Genomic DNA, 19658 nt, shown 5'->3' with positions numbered 1-19658 from the left:
GTTAAAAAGTCAATTTTTACAGTGATTGCATAGCCTTTCTTTATATGAGAAAGGCAAAAATGCGCGAAATGTTATACATGTAATAATTAACTCTTTCCTTTATAACTAATAATGTGGCCGAATATTTTTTTTTGATTATCCATTATTGAAATAAGTAACTGGTGGTATTTTACTCTTAATTTGAATATAAGATTGCAAGCATTGGTTCAACCATAGCGGAAATCTTATGAAATTTATTTCAGGAATATGTCCAATTTCAGTGTGCCAGACATCTTAAGTGACCTTTTTGGCCAAACAGTATTGGATTGGGCATCAATGATCTATCTATGCAACTACACGCAATATTGAATCCGCTTTAATAAGAGTGCTATTTATCACTTATATCGTGAGTTACATGTTGACTGCATTTTTTAAATTGGATTGACAATTTCGTACGAAATTGTCAGTCCAATTTAAACGAAATTTAATAGGATCGTATGCGGGTAATGCACCTTTCTCATGATTATAAGAATGTGTTAATCCGTATAGTTGGGTCTGATAAATGAATGTAAAATTAATTCAGGAACTTGATTACTTCGCCGGCGAAGGGTGTCATATTGTAAAAAGAAACCTTGATAGGTAACAATTGACTTAGATCTAGAAATTCAAGCAAGTTGACACACATTTTAACCCATTATTGCCTAACTTATTTTTCATGCGCATCACAAATTGAGTTTTCGATCGTGCACAAAGTAGCTAATACAAAAAATAACAACGCGTGAAAATTTCAGATTAATCGAGTTATTAGTTCCTCGAGATATCATGATCGCCCTGATTTTCAACAAAATACAAGTCCGAGATAATCGAGTCGGTGCTGCGAGTCAACGGCCCAGTGTATCAAATACTACGCACCGCCTACGAGTGGTCAATGGGTAGCGGTCTATGGATAGAGTAAGATGGGGTAAAAACGCGCGTGGGGCAAAAGTGCGCATAGTACTTTTAGAAGCACACGCGCTAGAACCTGGCAACTCTGTATGGATTTAGTGGATCATTAAGTCAACTAATCGCACATATAAGCATGAAAGGTTTGAATATAGTAGCTTGAAATTAAGGGGGAAGGACCATTTTTCGCTGATTTGATATTATTTTTTGAATTTTGGGAATCATAAATTAGCTGTTTGAATAAATCAGGATCTATAAAACTACAGTACCCTAAAAATCTTCAACATATGGTTCGTTGCGAGATATATTTGATTTGATGAAAAAATTCAGTAATTTTCGTAACAATTGAATAAGTTAAAAAACTGATAGTGGGGTAAAAGTGCGCATAGCATATCCACCCCAAATCAAAAGACGCGAGTGAAGCTTTTTATATAAAAATTGAACTAATTCTTCCATGATTTAAAGAAGGGACCAGCATCTTCAATAACTGCGAGCTCACCGGTCAAATTACGACTGATATGAGCGGTTTAGAAACAAAAGCATCAGCATAACTGGTTCCAAGGAAAAATATAGAGTGCCGAAAGCTCAGAGTAATTAAAAAAAAACCAAAAAACTATGAATATGTAAATAAAGATGTATTTCCAATATAAATAGCATATTCGCAAGAATTCTTGTAGTGATCTACCCAACTATGACAAATAATGATGTTACCAGGGGTGACAGTTTGATCATGAACCACATTGTCTAAAAGATGAAATATCCAAGTTTTTTCAACATAATGGAAAACTGAACAACATCAACCGAGACAGAGGGAGGGGTACATTTTAGTTAGGAAGGAAGAGCAAGAGGGGATGGATATCATAAAATTGATTAGTTTAATTTATGGGCGGAAATAAACCGGCTATTTAAGCTGTGCGCACTTCTGTCCCGTGCTATGCGCACTCTTGCCCCGCCTATGGGGCAAAAGTGCGCATTTGAGTATTCATAAGAAAATAACTATTTCTCGGATTACAAGCAAACCAAGAGAGATCTAGTATTACGTTTTGAAGATGTGTGATGAGAGTAATAATTTGTAATCATGCCGATTTTGTAGTGCTTTTCTACCAATAGTTATTTTACTAAAACTGTTAGGTGCGCACTTTTGCCCCACCTTACTATTTGTAACTTCAGTTGTAGTATTCCGATCCAAATGAAATTTTGAGAAAATTTTCCTCTGCGTATGTAATTTCAGATTATCTAATTCACAAAAATTCGATTTTTTTACATCCCCCATAAGGGAAAATTGAATAAAAACAAAACATAAACACCGGCTAACCTCTCTAACTTCTCTATACGTATTCTGTAAGAGTATAGGAATAATATTTACTCATTGATAATGCCTCTTCAGCGTTATTGCTTGAGTAATAGGAGTTATTCTTGGCACCTACTATATACAGCAGGTTGGGCAATAATGGGTTAACAAACTTTTTACTATTTAAGAGCGCGTCAGCTACCTACCTAAACCGCATATCTTATAAAAACTATTGAAAAAATGACTTTCGTTCGTGGATAGGTATAATATCTATACAGATTCTGAAAGCTCTTTTCACGTACTATCAAAAAATAGAATCATTCAGGGACTAGATTGAAAATCACCTTAAATAACACAAAGTGTGTAAAATTAATAATATTTACTTCGTAAGCTCGAAAACACAATATCACTCACAACTTCTAAAATGTTTTGCAACAAAAAAATTGGATGATGAGTTTTACATAACTTGTGGTATATACCGAAAGGCAGTGCTATATATCTAATTGAAACGAAGAAAAAGAGATTCCGCCAAATAGCTCGGGGCTCCCCTACAAAATTTAAATTTCAAATGCCGTCAACTAGTCCCTGGCTCCTTAATATTGAATCAATTTTAGATAAAGGGAAAAGGCAACTCTCTGAATCTAGAACCATATAAAAAAACTGCTAAGCTCCTAATCTCTTGGTTACCCCAATCATAATTGACCTCATATTTTCATAGCAAACATCACATCCATAGTATTCACATCACAAAATTCTCTCGTGTTTACAATAAATCCATCTTGCCCACGATTAGTATGCTACTCTCCACATATACATACGCACAGAACAGCTTTAGCTATAACCTTTTCCCCTCCATTTATGTTTATCTTGAGTTTTCCCAGCACATCCATTAAATTTAACTCGTTTTCCATTAGTATCGTATTGCCACTCTTTTGTCTATTTTCGTAATCCTTCCAACATTGTTTTCTACCCCCAGTTTTAGTAGCGTCAGATTTTTCTTTTCGGTTTTCTTTTTTTCCGTACAGTTCTGTTTTATGGTTGTTTGATAATAATCAGTGTAAGCCGGTGTTTCGGCATTGAATGTTTGTTCTTTCCGATGTTGATGGATAACGATGGTTTCATTTCGTTCGATGTCCTCGATTTTCAGTTCGGATTATTGCCCGGTGTTAAGCGAGTTTTGATGTAGGATTCGTTTTTCTATGGTAGCCGTGGTAGACGGTAACTGTTGCGTTACATTTCAAGCTGATTGACTCATTTCTTTACAGTTATTTTGTTTAAACAGTTCTTGTTCAGCCATGTGAGACGTACCTAATTGTTTACAGTTTATAGAATAGTTTTATTACTGAATATAGTAAGTATGTGTATGACATCCTATAACTGATACCGAAAACCAATCGATCGTCGAAAACTGTATTATGTTTGCACAGCTTTTTGTTCGCCTAAAAAGAAGGATAGGTAACTGTAATATGTGAAGGGTATGCTGTACCATGAAACCAAATAAATTTGTAAAATCATCATTGAAAATATGGTCGGTTCATATACTTTGCTTAAAACATTGTTTCATAAATGATATATAACTCTCTCGGTTACCTACTCAAAGGAATTCTTAAACATTGCCTACGAAAGATATCGATATGAACAAATACTAACACCAATCCGGACAAATTACAAAAACAACATTTGAAATTTGACATTTCATAAATACTACGTTCAGAGTTGACTCCAGCAATAAATTCCGATGAAGCCAAATTTATTGATGGAACAATCAAGTGACAGCTGCTTTTTACGCTTCATCGATAATAGGCTACAATTACAAAAAGGAATTTGTGTAAAATGATTAATGCTGTTGCTAAAAAAATATTTTTCAAATTGCACATCGATTTATTTTTAAGAGGCACTGTGCGACCCGAATGACAAATTATGTAAAAGTTGATTTTCCTATACGAAATCCCATGTAAACTATAAACCGTGGGTTTCACTGATCAGTTGTCGACATACTCTCAGCCAGTTCGGTTCTGTTTCTGTTTCTCTCCGACATGGGCCTTCCCCAGTGCTCATGTCTAAGCCCCCTGTTATACAATTTTTATGTCAACGACATTGATGAATGTCTTGACAATTCTAGCACGTTAACTTGCAGACGATGACGTAGTTTCTGTTACGGGACCCAAAGCTGTCGATCTTCAAGGACCATTACAGAATACCTTAGACAAATTGTCTGCTTGAGCTATTAAGCTGGATATCGAATTTTCCACAGAGAAAACCGAACTAGTTGTATTTTTTAGAAAGCGTGAACCAGCACAACTACAACAGCTTCTATTAATGGATCAAACTGTCGCTTAGGTTTTCACAGTAAAATATCTCGGGGTCTGATTCGACTCGAAAGGTACTTGGGGATGCCACATTAGGTATCTGAAACAGAAATGCCAACAAAGAATCAACTTTCTTCGTACAATAACCGGAACATGGTGGGGTGCCTTCCCAAGAGACCTAATTACGTTGTATCAAACAACAGTACTGTCAGTAATGGAGTACGGAAGCTTCTGTTCTTGCTCCACTGCGAACATACATTTCATAAAACTCGAAAGAATTCAGTGTCATTGCTTGCTATCGCCTTAAGGTGCATGCAGCCAACCCATACGATGAGTCTCGGAGTCCTGTCGGGAGTTCTTCCGCTAAAAAATCGATTTCGGTAACTCATATCGTTTGTTCATTCGATGCGACCCGGTGATGATTGAAAATTTCGAAAGGTTTATCGAGTTCATTTCTCAGACCCGTGTAATTTGACTACATGACGCAGAATATTCCCAAGTAACCAATAAGCTTTATAACGTAGCCTAATATCTGCTTTAGATCCACATATAAAGCTGTCTTAAAGAGCCGTGAAGCCCTAAATACTGATGTAATGCTGATATTATGCCAGAAAAGGCGAAATATAGTGCTATTACTGTGCAGAGATTGAGAGCTCGTTTCTGCAGTACTAATGCTATTATATAGCACCAGCGCACAAATGTCAATTTTGAAAGCCTTATATTGGCAATACTAATACTATTAAAAAGTTTTAGTTGGCTGTCATTGTCCGCCATGGTTTTGAAACCATTTTTTTATGTTTCCTTTCTGTATGATGAGCAAAAAGGAAAAATTTTAAAATAAGATGTTCTGTTTGAGATCGTAATTGTCTCTCTTCCAATGCATTGTAATGAATATCCTTAATGGGGTTTCGTTCTCACATAATATGAATGTTTTACGAAAATTACCTTTAGTCAGTCTCGAACTGAGGTACCTTGCCTCGTCCTTCACGGTAAGTGCACTGCGTTTGCTCCCTAGACTATATTGCACATGTTCGATTGAAATGAAATATGCTGAATATAATCTTCAAGAAGAGTAGCATAACAAATAAACCCACAGCATTACAATAGCATTATATCGGCTTTTTATTTGCTCTATAATGGCACTAAATGCACTTGTAAAGCTTACATACTTTAAAGATCCTTGAAGCATGTACGCGTTATATCAGCTTTATATACGCATATAGAGCAAGCGATAATGCTATATGTCGGCTGTGCAGTTATGCATTATTGATGCTAATATAGACCTTCATTGCATTGTTAATGCTGTAATGGAGTTTCAATGCAACATTAATTCAAATATATAGCCAATATAGTGCAATGGCTTAATGCTTATGGTTACTTGGGTTAATCCTTCTTCTTATAATCCCAATCGTGCGCATTTCATAAATACTTCTGAATCTACTGTTTTCTTCGACACGTTCATAAAATGACGAGATTTGTGGAATTCCGGCCCACATGCACCCGCAAGTGGTTCTAGACATTTTTATAATACATTCCGTGAAGTTGACTGCTCTAAGATGTTTTATACTGACGGATCAAACCTCGAAGGGTCCACTGGCTTCGGTATTTTCAATCAAAAGTTCATCGCTTGTTACAAACTCAGTGACCCTGCTTCAGTTTACGCCGCAGAACTAGCTGATATTCAGTATACCCTTGGAGTCATTGACATATTACCCGCAGACCAATACTTCGTCGTTTCAGGTAGCCTCAGTTCCAGTGACACTATTCGCTCGATGAAACATGGAAAGCACTCATCGTGTTTTTGGGGAAAATACGGGAGCTACTGAGTGCTTTATCTGACAAATCTTTCCAGATTACCCCATTCCGGGCAATGAGAAGGCGGACTTCTCAGCCAAGGTGGGTGCTCTAGAAGGTGACATTTATGAAAGACCAATTTGCTTCAACGAATTTTTCAGTATTACTCATCAGAGAACCCTCGAAAGTTGGCAAACTGCGTGGAGCAATGGTGAACTAGGAAGGTGGCTACATGCGATAGTCCCTAAGGTGTCAACGAAACCTTGGTTCAAGGGGTGGATGTGGTTTATGGCTCCATTCGTGTGATGTTCCGACTCATGGCAAACCATTTCACGCTGGATGCATCTCTCCGGCGTATTGGGCTTCTCGATAGTGATATCAGCGCTTGTGGCGACGGCTATCACGATATTGAGCATATTGTCTGGGCGTGCACCGAATACAGTTCCGCCGGGTCTCGGCTAATGGACACCCTCCAGGCCCGAGGAAGACCACCCAACGTCCCGGTTCGAGATGTTATGGCAAGCCGCGATCTTCTCTATATGTCCCTCGTATACATTTTCCTTAAAACCATCCATGTACAGATTTAACTGCCTCTTTTGTTTTTCTTATCATTCTCAGAAGCGCCCGCTGTACCATACACCCACGAAGGTGTGATGCGATTCCAACGTGACATGAATGAGTCGTTGAGCCAACAAACACGGGACCTACAGTACAAACATTACACGTCCAACTCGAAGTCTTTCCGATCCGCATCTGAGCTGTACTAAGGAATTGCCTGGAGGAACCACTGCCGACTCGCGGAGGACAACCTGGCGTCCCAGTACATAATTCTTCCTGATGAAGGCCAACCGAGTTTGTAAACTATGTTGTTGATCTCCCGATACCTTAAACTGAAAGATAGTGATTTTCCCCCCTCTCATCTTTGTCCACCCTCGTTCCCCTGATTCTTATACCCAGAAGTATCACCCCAAATATCTTCTCGAAGCATATAGCTCTTCCCGTCTCTTCTAGTTTTAACTATTATATTACATAATCTAGTTGAAAATGTCCAACTCTAATATCACTCATAAAAATAACTTTGAACAATCAATCGCGCCCTCTAGTCATCCTAGTTTATGAATAGTTGTAAAAATAGTCCCCCTTAGTTAAAAATTATTTGCACCGATCATCTCTCTTTGCTAAAAATGTCAAACTATATTGTCATAAAAACTAAATGACATACGAAAATTATATTATCCCCTTGTGTACATATATGTATAAAATTGCTATAAAGTTAGTTTCATTTAAAGAAAAATCAATATGTAATCCCCTAGTTTTAAGGAATTTAAGATGTAAAACAAAACCAAATCAGCACCTTTAATCTAACACAAACGTGCCCTATCAAATAAACGAATTTAAAAAAAATAGTTTCACTGATCGAGTTTAGAATTCGCACAGTTATTCTAGGACCCAAGTGGAACCCAGAAAGATACTCGGAGCGAAATTTTATTTTTTTAAAACCGTGTCTCACTCTATTGCACACCTATAATGCTATAGTGTGTCAATATCATCGCTAGTTGGTAAATCCACAGAATCGAACAACGGCGAGTAAATATCGGAGTCACTTAGGCATGTCCCTGACTGAAAAAGGTGTGTACCGACTAATGAACGGCATCAAAAAAAAATGCGAATTTCTTCCAAATAACGATGAATGATTTATTTCAGTTTTATCATAAAATATATTGTTACTACACTTGTTTCATCGTTGGAGAGCTCTTCGATTGGAAGAGATTGTTAAAAAAATATGCACTGAAAATGTTTCATTTCTAAACGACCTTGTCTTTAAAGTATTGGAAACCCTACGAGAAAATTGGTGGAATGGTACCTAGGTTTGATTTGAGAAGCAAAAGGATAACAGATTGGGAAAACTGACTGGGAGCCAAATGTTGACAGCAGCTACATATCACGGATGGAATATTTTAGGAATTAATGGTCACTGCAAATTCATTTCGAGCTGCAGCAGATGCTAATTAAATCAATACATTTGACAGTTGCAATCTTAAATCAATACATTACCAAGCGTCATAGTAGCCGGTGCGATATGTGAATCTTTCAATGTTTATAGTCAGCAATTGCCCCAATATATTTTTTTAAACGGAAATGTACCATAGGACAAAAAAAAATATTTATGCAGTTATATGACAGGGGTGTTATAATTTTGCAGACATTGAGATAGTTTGATTCATTTTCGTCGCTTCGGGAAACAATCTAAACTAAGCATAAATTCAGTAAATTTTCCCAAACTTCTCCGGGTAAATCAAAATTGAAGTTCATCTAAGTTTTTTACGCGAATCTCAACATTTTTGTTTCATGTTGTTCAACTATTGTCATTTAAACGAAGTTGAGTGTAAATTAGAAAGAACAAACATGCCAGACCTTATTTCGTTGCAAATTTGCCAATTTCACTCAGACAATTTTTTTGTTAAGCTTCATATAATTGAACAATTCAACTATTTTTTCTAGAGTGAGTTAGTTTCGAAGATCACCCAAAACTTTTTTTTATCCGATTTTATTCTAAAAATTCAGAGCACTAAATTCAATTTCTAAATTTGCGTTTCGATCGATTCAATTGATTCAACAGGAAATTGGCTTGCTAGAAGAGTATAAACGCCCAGGAAATCGTGATAATGAGAGTTCTTCGTTGCAAGTAAGTCGTCTTTCGATTATTTGATATGAAAATCTCTTCGAAATATCTGTGTGAATTTTGTTTTTTAATATCACTTTGTTTTTTAATATTACTATTGTAGACTGTTTTGTGGCACCTCAGTCATTTTAAATCTTCTGCGTGTCTTAATATATAGCGAGAATGTGTGAAAATTATTTTTATTGCTATAAAAATATGTTTGTGAAATTAGTCACAATTTGATGCTTATTTAATATCCAATTTGATGCGTAACATTTTGTTGTAAGAATAAAAAAGATATATGTATTGCACATTACATGCCTTGAAGGCCTCCTAAATTAAAAATTCGTCTATTTTCACCGCGACCAACAGTATTATTTTCAACAGTACTTTATACTGCTTAACCCTCCGGAAGTTGCGTAAATGGATTACTGAACGAGCAGCCGCAGCTGCTCTAAGACGATTTCGCTAGATTTTCAGAGGAGCGTGCACTCAGTGCATTAGCGCGACTGCCGGAAGGTTAAAGGTTACGTTATGTCGCCATAATCATGCTAATAAATACTTGGGTTCAATATGTTGATATGATTTAATCGAATAATAAAATTCATAAGCACATGTACTTTCAACAAAACATCTACATCTTTATACCACCATTGTTGTTTGAATCAAATTTGCAACCATAGCCACTGTTCTCATGTGGACGTACGATTCAAGTGCCAATAAATATTCTAAACCATTTTCATAAAGAACAGCACCGTTTTTTTCTCATTCTCGTTGAGTAAGCTTTCACCCACTGTTGCTTGTGAAGCATTGCAATGTTTATGTTCACCGAACAAGGCCACAACACACATTACCCAACCTTAACCGTTTCCACACAAAACCATCGAAATATCCCCTCTGCTCGAGAACTTCCATCACTTTCCTACCATGTTACCATCCGATACTTTCTCTGACAGAAGCAGCGGTATGTAAACAACGTTCAACTTCAAGGAGCAATTAAAGTCTCACGGTGAGACGAGCTGTCAAATACTGTGCAGCAGTCCGGTTGTGTGAAAATCCGCCGAGGAGCGGTAGAGACACGAAATCATTGCGCGCAGGCGTCCCCGGAAACACGATGAATTCGATACGCGAGAGATCTGAAACTACTACACATTCATGGCAAGCTGATAAGAGCTTTTTCTCCAGCGTACAATAATCACATGAATGAATGGTAGAGTGGATAGAACAGTTTCATAATGAAAGCTTCCATCATAAAGAGGCTTCAATGATCGGCTGATGGATTCAGCTGAATAAAGTACGGGCTTTGTATTCATCGGTCGACCGTTGAAGGGTTGAAGCATTCGGTGAGTTTTCATGATTAAAATCCCCGTTACCAATTCTATTTGAACATTACTGAACCGTAATAACACAGCACGACAAAAATCCAGCTTTGGTGTGCCCGTGCTTAGTATTTGGTAAAGTAAAAGAGAAATGATGAAAAATGAAGTGTGGAGTTCATCTCTAGCAGATTGGGATAGGTTTTAAAAAGTAGGTAAATTAAGATTTTTGACAAAAATAGTACCAAATGAGTAAAAAATTAAGGAAAACATTGAAATAGCTATTTTTAGTTTTTAGGCTATATCTGAGAGCTGAATCAAATTGTCTGGTAAAATATTATATGCAGTTTCACTTTAGTAAAGCTAATTAAATGTTTAAAAAAGATTTTTCACTATCAAAGAAAAATCCCTAACCCTATGTGCTACTGCGGTAAGGAAAGGAAACCAGGTGACCTGCGTACAAGGTCATTGGTTTACCAACCAAGCTGTGCCAGCCACCACGATTGAAATCAATTAGTATCCTTATATTTAGGGGTTCGCAATTTTGGCATCACATATTCTGCAATTAATCCCAGAAATGGTTTGGAGAATTAAGTCTTCCAACAAATTCAGTTACTATGCCGACTTGTTATGCAAACTGGTTGACCTCATTCACGAACCAAAGATCCTGAGTTCGATTTCGATGGTTTGGTTTGAATTTTAATCGTAATCAGTAAAGATCCTGCCAAGTGAAGCAATTCTAAATCTCATTGGGGACGATCCATAAATGACGTAGCATTTTTTGAGTGATTTTTAACACCCCCCTCCCCCCTCGTAGCATTTCGTCACAAACCTCTACATACCCCCTGGTAATTACGTAGCTTGACGGTAATTCTCCCCCCCTTGTCCCCGTAAAATTAAAAAAAATACAAACGATGTTAGTTATTCTCCTTTAATACAGCTACGTAGCATGACATGACCCCCTACCCCCCTGTCGTCACACATCATCACAAAATACAAAACTCCCCCCTCTTCCATATAATGCTACGTCATTTATGGATGATCCCTTGATGTTAGCACCCGGATCATTGATGCCACACTGAAATCTGTGCTTCAGTAAAAATATCTGTATTAGAGTGACAAGAGAACAATGACCCCGATCGGCCCACTCCTGAGTCGATTTCTAGTCCCTCCAGGAGTACTAGCTCCAAATTTGAAGCAAATCGGACAAGTCCAGCTACCGGAACAACGTATCTGAAGTTCGCATGGGATTTTTCGACAATTTATACGGAGATAACCCACTTGCACGCATTTTCACCGCTAGGTTGCACAGTATGCATCGTATTATCGCTATAAGAAAGATAATTTAATTGTCTACAACTTTGCCGAAGACTGCTAGTCAATCGTTTAAAGGAAGTTATTGAACTTTTAGCGAAGTGATGTCTGAGTCAGTTTTGCATTGGGTCTAGCAGTGCATGGTTGTGTATCAGTACTCGTTTTCCACAAACTAAACACATTGTGAAATAATGGCTAGGTTTAGCTCAATAATATATTCAGAAGAATTATAGTAAATAATACAAGTCATGTTTTGATTAGAACATTTCAGTTTCAGATGTTACCGCATAGAGGGCGCAAACAGAGAGATAGAAATTCGGTGTCTGCTACAGTTATAGTTATAGAACAGGCATTTTTCAGTGGTCAGAGTTGGAACTAAAATTTTACAACCAAAACATTGAATTATGTGCAACAATTCTTCTGAATATACTATTCAGCTAAATTCTAACCATTATTTTACAAAACAGTATAGTTCGGTGGAATCGAGTACTGATACACAACTATGTACTGCTAGACCCCATGCAAAACTGACTCAGACATCAGGTCGCTAAAAGTTTAATAACTTTTTTTTATCAAAGCCACATTGACTAGCAGTCTTCGACAAAGTTGTAGACAATTAAATTATCTCTCTCAATTTTACTTACAGTAATAAGACAATGAATTCAGTACCACGTAGCGCTGAAAATGCGAGTTAGTAGGTTTTCTCCATATAAATTTTCGAAAAATCCAAAAAAAAATCAGGCATGTTGGTCCGGTAGCTAGACTTGTCCGATTTGCTTCAAATTTGGTGCAAGTATTCTTTGGTGGGACTAGGAATCGACTCGGGGGTGGGCCGAAAAAGTTTTCAAAAATTCATTATTTTTCTGGGCAGTCTAATCTGTATACCATCTGTCATGCCTGAACTACAAAGCAGAATGCAAACATTCATCGATCTGCCTGTCGGTTGGCCATGCAGCGTAGACACCATGTCGTCGCTGTTATGCTGTGGAATGTTTGATTTTTTGCGATTTGAATGTGATTTTATCGAAATGGTGAAGTTCAAGAAAACGACCACTTTGTTTTCAATATGAAAAGATGGCGTTTTGGTCACGAATTTCTTACGGCTATAACTTTTTTTCCTTTTTCGACTAATATATAGTCACAGGAACAAGTCTATCTTTGCCATTGAGACATGTTGGTAGTCTTTAGCGATTCTTAGTAATGCTGCCCAAGCTCAACTCCTGCCAGCAGAAGACAAAAGATTAGTCAGTAAGATTTTAAGCCTGTTTTTAATGACCCTGCCACTTCTAGTTTTCCGATCTGTATATTTCACATCCTTGCTATCACTTGAGTACAGTCGTGTTTCGCTGGTTGGACAGCTGGACCGCTTTTTAGTTAGACATCCGCCAGTTGGACCATTGCCCACCTAAAAAGCATCTGAATGTGAAAATCTCATGTCAAATTTACTTTAACAATCTATTGAACAATCTTTTGCACTACTAACGTCTTGTTTGGAATTTTTTGACATTTGTCAGTCGGTCCAATTAGCGAATCAAATTCGTTAGTTGGACAGAGGCTGTGGCCCAATCAGCGAATCACGACTGTACTATGGCTCTAAATTTTCATAACTTTTCCTACTCACTAATCTTTAGCTAATTGAATTTCGTTAAAAAGTAAAAAAACAGCAATAACTATATTTCGTCTAAAACCAACTAAGATAATACTGTTACAGTTTTCTGCACTAAAGATCAACAAATCCATGCCCTTCGAAACGTAGGTGTTAGATGAAATATAATTATTGTCGTAACAAATTCATTACCAAAACGCCATCTCTTCGTATCCACTGTCGGTCCCAGGTGGAATTATTAAAGTACGAGAAAGATTAATTACGATCAATTGAAAAAAGTAAGAAAATCGGTAGAGTGGTTTTTCGGCAAACGTGATCACGGGAAACTATTTTTAGAAAAACGACATTTCGAGATAATCGAGTTTAAAATTTCAAGTTACCACTGCGCTTGGAAGTGCTGTAACTTTCGATCTTTTTCTCAGATCTTTATAAAAATTTGGGACAATATTCTCAAGGAGTTGTACTTAGAGATAAAGCAATAAAAAAATCGATTTTTTGAAAAATAGAAAGCTATGTAACCCCTTAAGGGGGTGATAACGGTTTCAGCGTGAAAAAAAACACTTTTTTGCCAAGTATTGTAAAACTTTGCGTAAAGCGAATTGATCAAAACTTTTGTACATTATAGTGTATCATTTCAATAACATTATGTAATTTTTCTATGCAAAAATATCGATAAACGACTCGTTGAAGTAGCTTTTTGTAGAACGTCTCTGGAAAAAAACATTATTTGCGGTGTTACCTGCCATTGAAAAACTAGTTAACCGATTTCTTTCAAACTTTGCATATACATTTTATGTATAACATAACTAACCCCTACGTTGAGTTTGTGAGACAATTTTTCAATTAAGGGGGTTTCTACACATAAAAAGACGAAATTTTTCGTGAAGAATAGAAATTTTTATTTAAGATGAGTAAAAAAACCCTTAATTAAAAATATAATTCGAAAACTCAAACGTAGGGGTTAGGAATTTTTTACATAGAATGTGTATGCAAAGAAATCGGTTAAGTAGTTTTTGAGTGGCAGGTTTTTTCCAGAAACGTTCTACAAAAAGCTTCGTCACCGAGTCGTTTGTCGATATTTTTGCATAGAAAAATTACAGACTGTTATTGAAATGATACACTATAATGTACGAAATGATCAATTCGGTTCACGCAAAGTTGAAAAAAAAATCGCAAAAGGGTGTTTTTTCTTTCACGCTGAAACCCTTCACACCCCCTTAACATCAACTGCAAAGGTGTGACTTCACACAGTAAGTAATCAAAATGATTCGAACATTTTAACTAGGATCCGTTATTCTCACGCTATCTGTGGAGACGGAGAAAATTGTTCGACTCATTTTATCTGAAAACGTTAAACATTGGTTAAGTACCTACTCGAGTTAGTAAGAATTACAATGCTGCTGAATCAAATGGCTTGCTCCGAGTGATATCTCGGTAGTAGGCACATACTTATGTCCTGGTTCACTGAATCTAAAAGTAGTTTTAATTGTTTTATAAGTCTACAGAAGCGATTACAGATATCAAAGGTTTTACATCATTACTCTATTTTAAATACATTCCCGCCTCTCCTTTTTTGAGTTCACAACATCTTGCGTGACTTGTTTGCCAGCTCGATGCAACGTAATTATGACGCTTCATGTACTATTTGGCGGTATTTCTAATAAATCTTTCAACGAACTACATAGTCTGATACTGCTTTCTGAAAATACACATGGTAATACACTGTTTTGATAGGAAAAGTAATAATTGTCGAAAAATAACATAGGGCAATTTTGCTAAGAGCAGTAGCAACCTTTCGACGGCGGTATGCAAATCGATACCGGTTAACCACTTCCAATTTAACTGAATCTTTATAAGCTGATGTTGAAGGAATTGAGGAGATATTTACTGCTTCCAACATTAGTGAAATAATTATAACATTTACAACTTGTAGAATCTGAAAAATCAATTATGAAAATTGTATACAACGGCTTGTCAACCCAAACCATCAATCGATCAAATTAAAAATAATTCTGCAGAAACAATACACAATTCCAGTTGTGCAACAGACTATTGATTCCACTCTGTAAATTACCGTGATAAAACGATTACATTCATCCTACTTCATCAACATTATTTATTCCAGAGAAGGAAATATATAGGTTTCGTGAGAAACCGTTATGTTTCATCTCTGCCTTTTGCGAGTTTCAGCAACAACTGCTGAGGGAATATTTTACGCCATCAAAAATTTGGCCCATAAAATACTGTTTAACTCAAGGACTAGCTCGCATAATGATTGGACATTCTCATGCTAATTCCTTCAATAATAAATGGTAGCTGTTGGGTCACACTGAACTGTCCCAAACAGAACTTTTCCATCTGTCCTTTGGCGGTGGAACCCTACCGTATTCCAGTCGCATTTTGTCGCCGATCAGCACACATCAACATCTAATTTACATTCAAATATTCGACGTCATTAAAAACTTTCTTGTTCGTTGTCATTTGAAGAGAAAATGGAAACTTTAACCGACGTTTGCTGTTAGTTGTTAATTACAGAGAAACAACCCGCACGGAAAGCAATTCGAGAAAAAAAATGTAAAATTAGTAGTTGATTTCAACAGAAATATCGCAAACGAGACGACAGAACAGACACCACAAAAAATATTTACTATGGATTTTGTTCTATCTATTCACACGCTGTTGCTATTATCGCGTGCGAATAGGTAGAACAAAATCCATTGATAATATTTTATGTGGCGTGTGCCCTGTTGCTCCGTCTACGGACAGCTTTAGGACTTCATTTTACTTTCTAAATTGGTTCATGGTTTATACATGTCTTTTATCCATCGTAATGAACGACAGCAAAAGGAATACAAATCCTTGGTGCAACATTTCATAGCGAAAATTGACGTTTTTTTGATAGACTTTGCAGCCAATTGTGTGGAAAGTCTATTTGATCCAGGCACTATTTTTGAATTACCTCTAGTTGAAGCTATTCTATCCTTTCACAACATGAATTACAGCATACTATTTCTTATACCTCTATACAAAATACATGAATAGGCATTACATAATATTCTTCAAAAATGACAAATGTTTTATTTCATGCATCTATCTTGAATTTTTGATGATAAAAATTGAAAGTCGGTTGTCACGGTCAAGTCTGTCTATGCCAAGACACATGCTGGTGAACTCGGGTGATTCGTAGTTATGCTGTCTAAGCTCGACCCTCATCAGCAAAAGCCCGTAAAATATTAAGCATGTTCTAATGACCCTGCCACTTCTAGTTTTCCAATCTGTATACTTCACGTTCTTGCTCTCACTTGAGTACTATGGCTCTAAAATCTTCATACCTTTCCGTACCCAGTAATCTCTAGCTAATTAAATGTCGTTAAAATGTAAAAAGGTAAAATTACTGTTTTACTGAGATCTGCACAAAAAACTCGTGTAATTTTGCAAATTTAAAGTAACGTACGCAGTAACAATAGAACTAACGGTCATGATTGATTTGAAAATGACGTGACAGTGCAGCGAACAGACATCAATAGGCAATCACGAAGAGCGACTAAAATGTTGTGACTGGTTGACGTTTCGATTTAATGTCTTCAGTATGTGACAGCCTCTCGTTCCAACGAATCGGATTCAACTCAAGAGCTCCTCTTCTATCTTTTCTATACACTCTTCGTTATTCATACAAATTTGATGCATTTGGTGATAAAACAATCCTGCAATAAAACAAACATTACAACATTCTTCAAGAAGTCATATATCTTTTCCAATCTTGATGATCATCAAAAATAAATCAAGTACCAATTATTTTTATTCAAAAAACAAACCAATTATTGAGCAGATCAGTGCCAACATATTTGTTTAACGAATTGATGAATTTACTTAGATAGAGCAACTGCAAGCATCTTAGCAACTTCAACTGCCAGAAGCAATATGTCAGAAGTAAGCGATGCTGAAATTATTGAGCTCACTCATATTTATAGGTTCTAGTTATTTTGGTGGTGTCATTAATGTTACATTTAACAAAGTTTGCGTAGATTAGAAGATATCAGTATTCAGTGATTTTTTTTTCAATTAGCGAACAATTTCTGGAATGTTTTCATTAGTAGATTTAATTCTGGTTACTCGCTTATCTGATCAGAAGATTTAGAGACAATTTCGAAATTGAGTTAAGTCAAACTTCGGGTGATGCCATGAGTTGAACCGTTTCTCCGCATCTACAAATCGCTTGTCTGATCAGAAGATTAAAGAGACAATTTCAACATTCTCTTTGTTTGAACATTTTCTGCAGCGGTAAACTGGGATTTCACGCTGATATATTGCTAACCATGGATATTGTGAAATAGTTTACAATATCAAAGTAGTTTTTATATTTTCTCGTGCACTATTTCATAAAATTCAGAATTGTATTCTTGAATCCATTAATGCCTCATGATATGATTCCTGATTCATAATATATTGGTCACGATTCACCTTTCATGCACGAGCAAAAATATTTATTTTACAGAACCATAAAATAAGATTCCATCTTCATGATGTAGTGAATATAATGTGTAACGTACAAATGTACCCCACGCGCTTGATAGCAATTTTCGCTGGTAAAAATGCAAACAAAACAAATGTATAATACATCATTTTCTTCGTTTTTAAATTGTGAAAACAGCTGTGTAAATGAAAGTACGGAATTGATTGAATCAATGATACATAAATTGCTTTGAACAAGAAAAACCCGATTTAATCCACCTAGCAGTGAGATGAGACATTTCTTACACATTTCACTATTGGATTAGTTTGCAGAACTCACGAGAAGTAGGCACCCAACTAGAGGTGGGATGAAAACAGTTTCTAGTCTTGCACGAATAAAATCTCGAATAAACTGAATAAATTATAGAAATCAACAAAACGACCGAAATAAAAAAGTAAAGCAAAAAATGAAACAATAGGTTTTTAAATTCATAAAATGAGTAGAAAAATTAACGGAAATCAAAATTATAATATACACGAATCAAATTAGATTAGGTTATTACATAAAAATTAAGATTATATTTAGAAATAGTTATAAGAATAATAGAATAAATTTACTCATACAAACAAATTGAATAAAATAAAACGAATGACTGAACATGAAATGCATAAAATTAAAGATATGAATCAAATGAATCAAATAAATCAAATGAATCAAATGAATCAAATGAATCAAATGAATCAAATGAATCAAATGAATCAAATGAATCAAATGAATCAAATGAATCAAATGAATCAAATGAATCAAATGAATCAAATGAATCAAATGAATCAAATGAATCAAATGAATCAAATGAATCAAATGAATCAAATGAATCAAATGAATCAAATGAATCAAATGAATCAAATGAATCATATGAATCAAATGAATCAAATGAATCAAATTAATCAAATGAATCAAATGAATCAAATAAATCAAATGAACCAAATGAATCAAATGAATCAAATAAATCAAATGAACCAAATGAATCAAATGAATGAAATGAATCAAATGAATCAAATGAATCAAATGAATCAAATGAATTAAATGAATTAAAGGAATCAAATGAATCAAATGAATCAAATGAATCAAATGAATCAAATGAATCAAATGAATCAAATGAATCAAATGAATCAAATGAACCACACGAATCAAATGAATCAAATGAATCATAGGAATCAAATGAATCAAATGAATCAAATGAATCACATGAATCACATGAATCACATGAATCACATGAATCACATGAATCAATGAATCATACGAATCAAATGAACCAAATGAATCAAATGAATGAAATGAATGAAATGAATGAAATGAATGAAATGAATGAAATGAATGAAATGAATGAAATGAATGAAATGAATGAAATGAATGAAATGAATGAAATGAATGAAATGAATGAAATGAATGAAATGAATGAAATGAATGAAATGAATGAAATGAATGAAATGAATGAAATGAATGAAATGAATGAAATGAATGAAATGAATCAAATGAATCAAATGAATCAATTGAATCAAATGAATCAAATGAATCAAATGAATCAAATGAATCAAATGAATCAAATGAATCAAATGAATCAAATGAATCAAATGAATCAAATGAATCAAATGAACCACACGAATCAAATGAATCAAATGAATCAAATGAATCAAATGAATCAAATGAATCAAATGAATCAAATGAATCAAATGAATCAAATGAATCAAATGAATCAAATGAATCAAATGAATCAAATGAATCAAATGAATCACATGAATCAATGAATCATACGAATCACATGAATCAAATTAGTCAAATTAATTAAATGAATCAAATGAATCAAATGAATCGAATTGATTTAATTCATCCAGTGAATACAATGAATCAAATTAATGAAATCAAATGAATAAAAAGAATGGATGAACAAAATGAATAAAGTAAAAAATAAATGAAATGCATAAATAAAAC

General features: G+C 35.3%; 1 protein-coding gene across 5 annotated transcripts in view; it reads left to right on the top strand.

Moving 5' to 3' along the window:
* The window catches only part of LOC131682516 (sodium/potassium/calcium exchanger Nckx30C), a 291134-nt gene that overhangs the window by 191165 nt on the left and 80311 nt on the right, over nt 1-19658 (top strand). For 3 of the 5 annotated variants that reach the window (XM_058964044.1, XM_058964045.1, XM_058964043.1), the window contains exon 3: nt 8936-9001. The exons of the other annotated variants lie outside the window; for them this stretch is intronic. In XM_058964044.1, coding sequence (XP_058820027.1) covers nt 8936-9001 — 66 coding nt within the window. The remainder of the gene's footprint in view (nt 1-8935; nt 9002-19658) is intronic. 5 annotated transcript variants of the gene reach the window in all.

This window comes from Topomyia yanbarensis, chromosome 2, assembly GCF_030247195.1.
Source record: "Topomyia yanbarensis strain Yona2022 chromosome 2, ASM3024719v1, whole genome shotgun sequence".
Lineage (NCBI taxonomy): Eukaryota > Metazoa > Arthropoda > Insecta > Diptera > Culicidae > Topomyia > Topomyia yanbarensis.
Note: the sequence above shows the minus strand (reverse complement) of the source record. Positions and strands in the feature narration are given on the sequence as shown.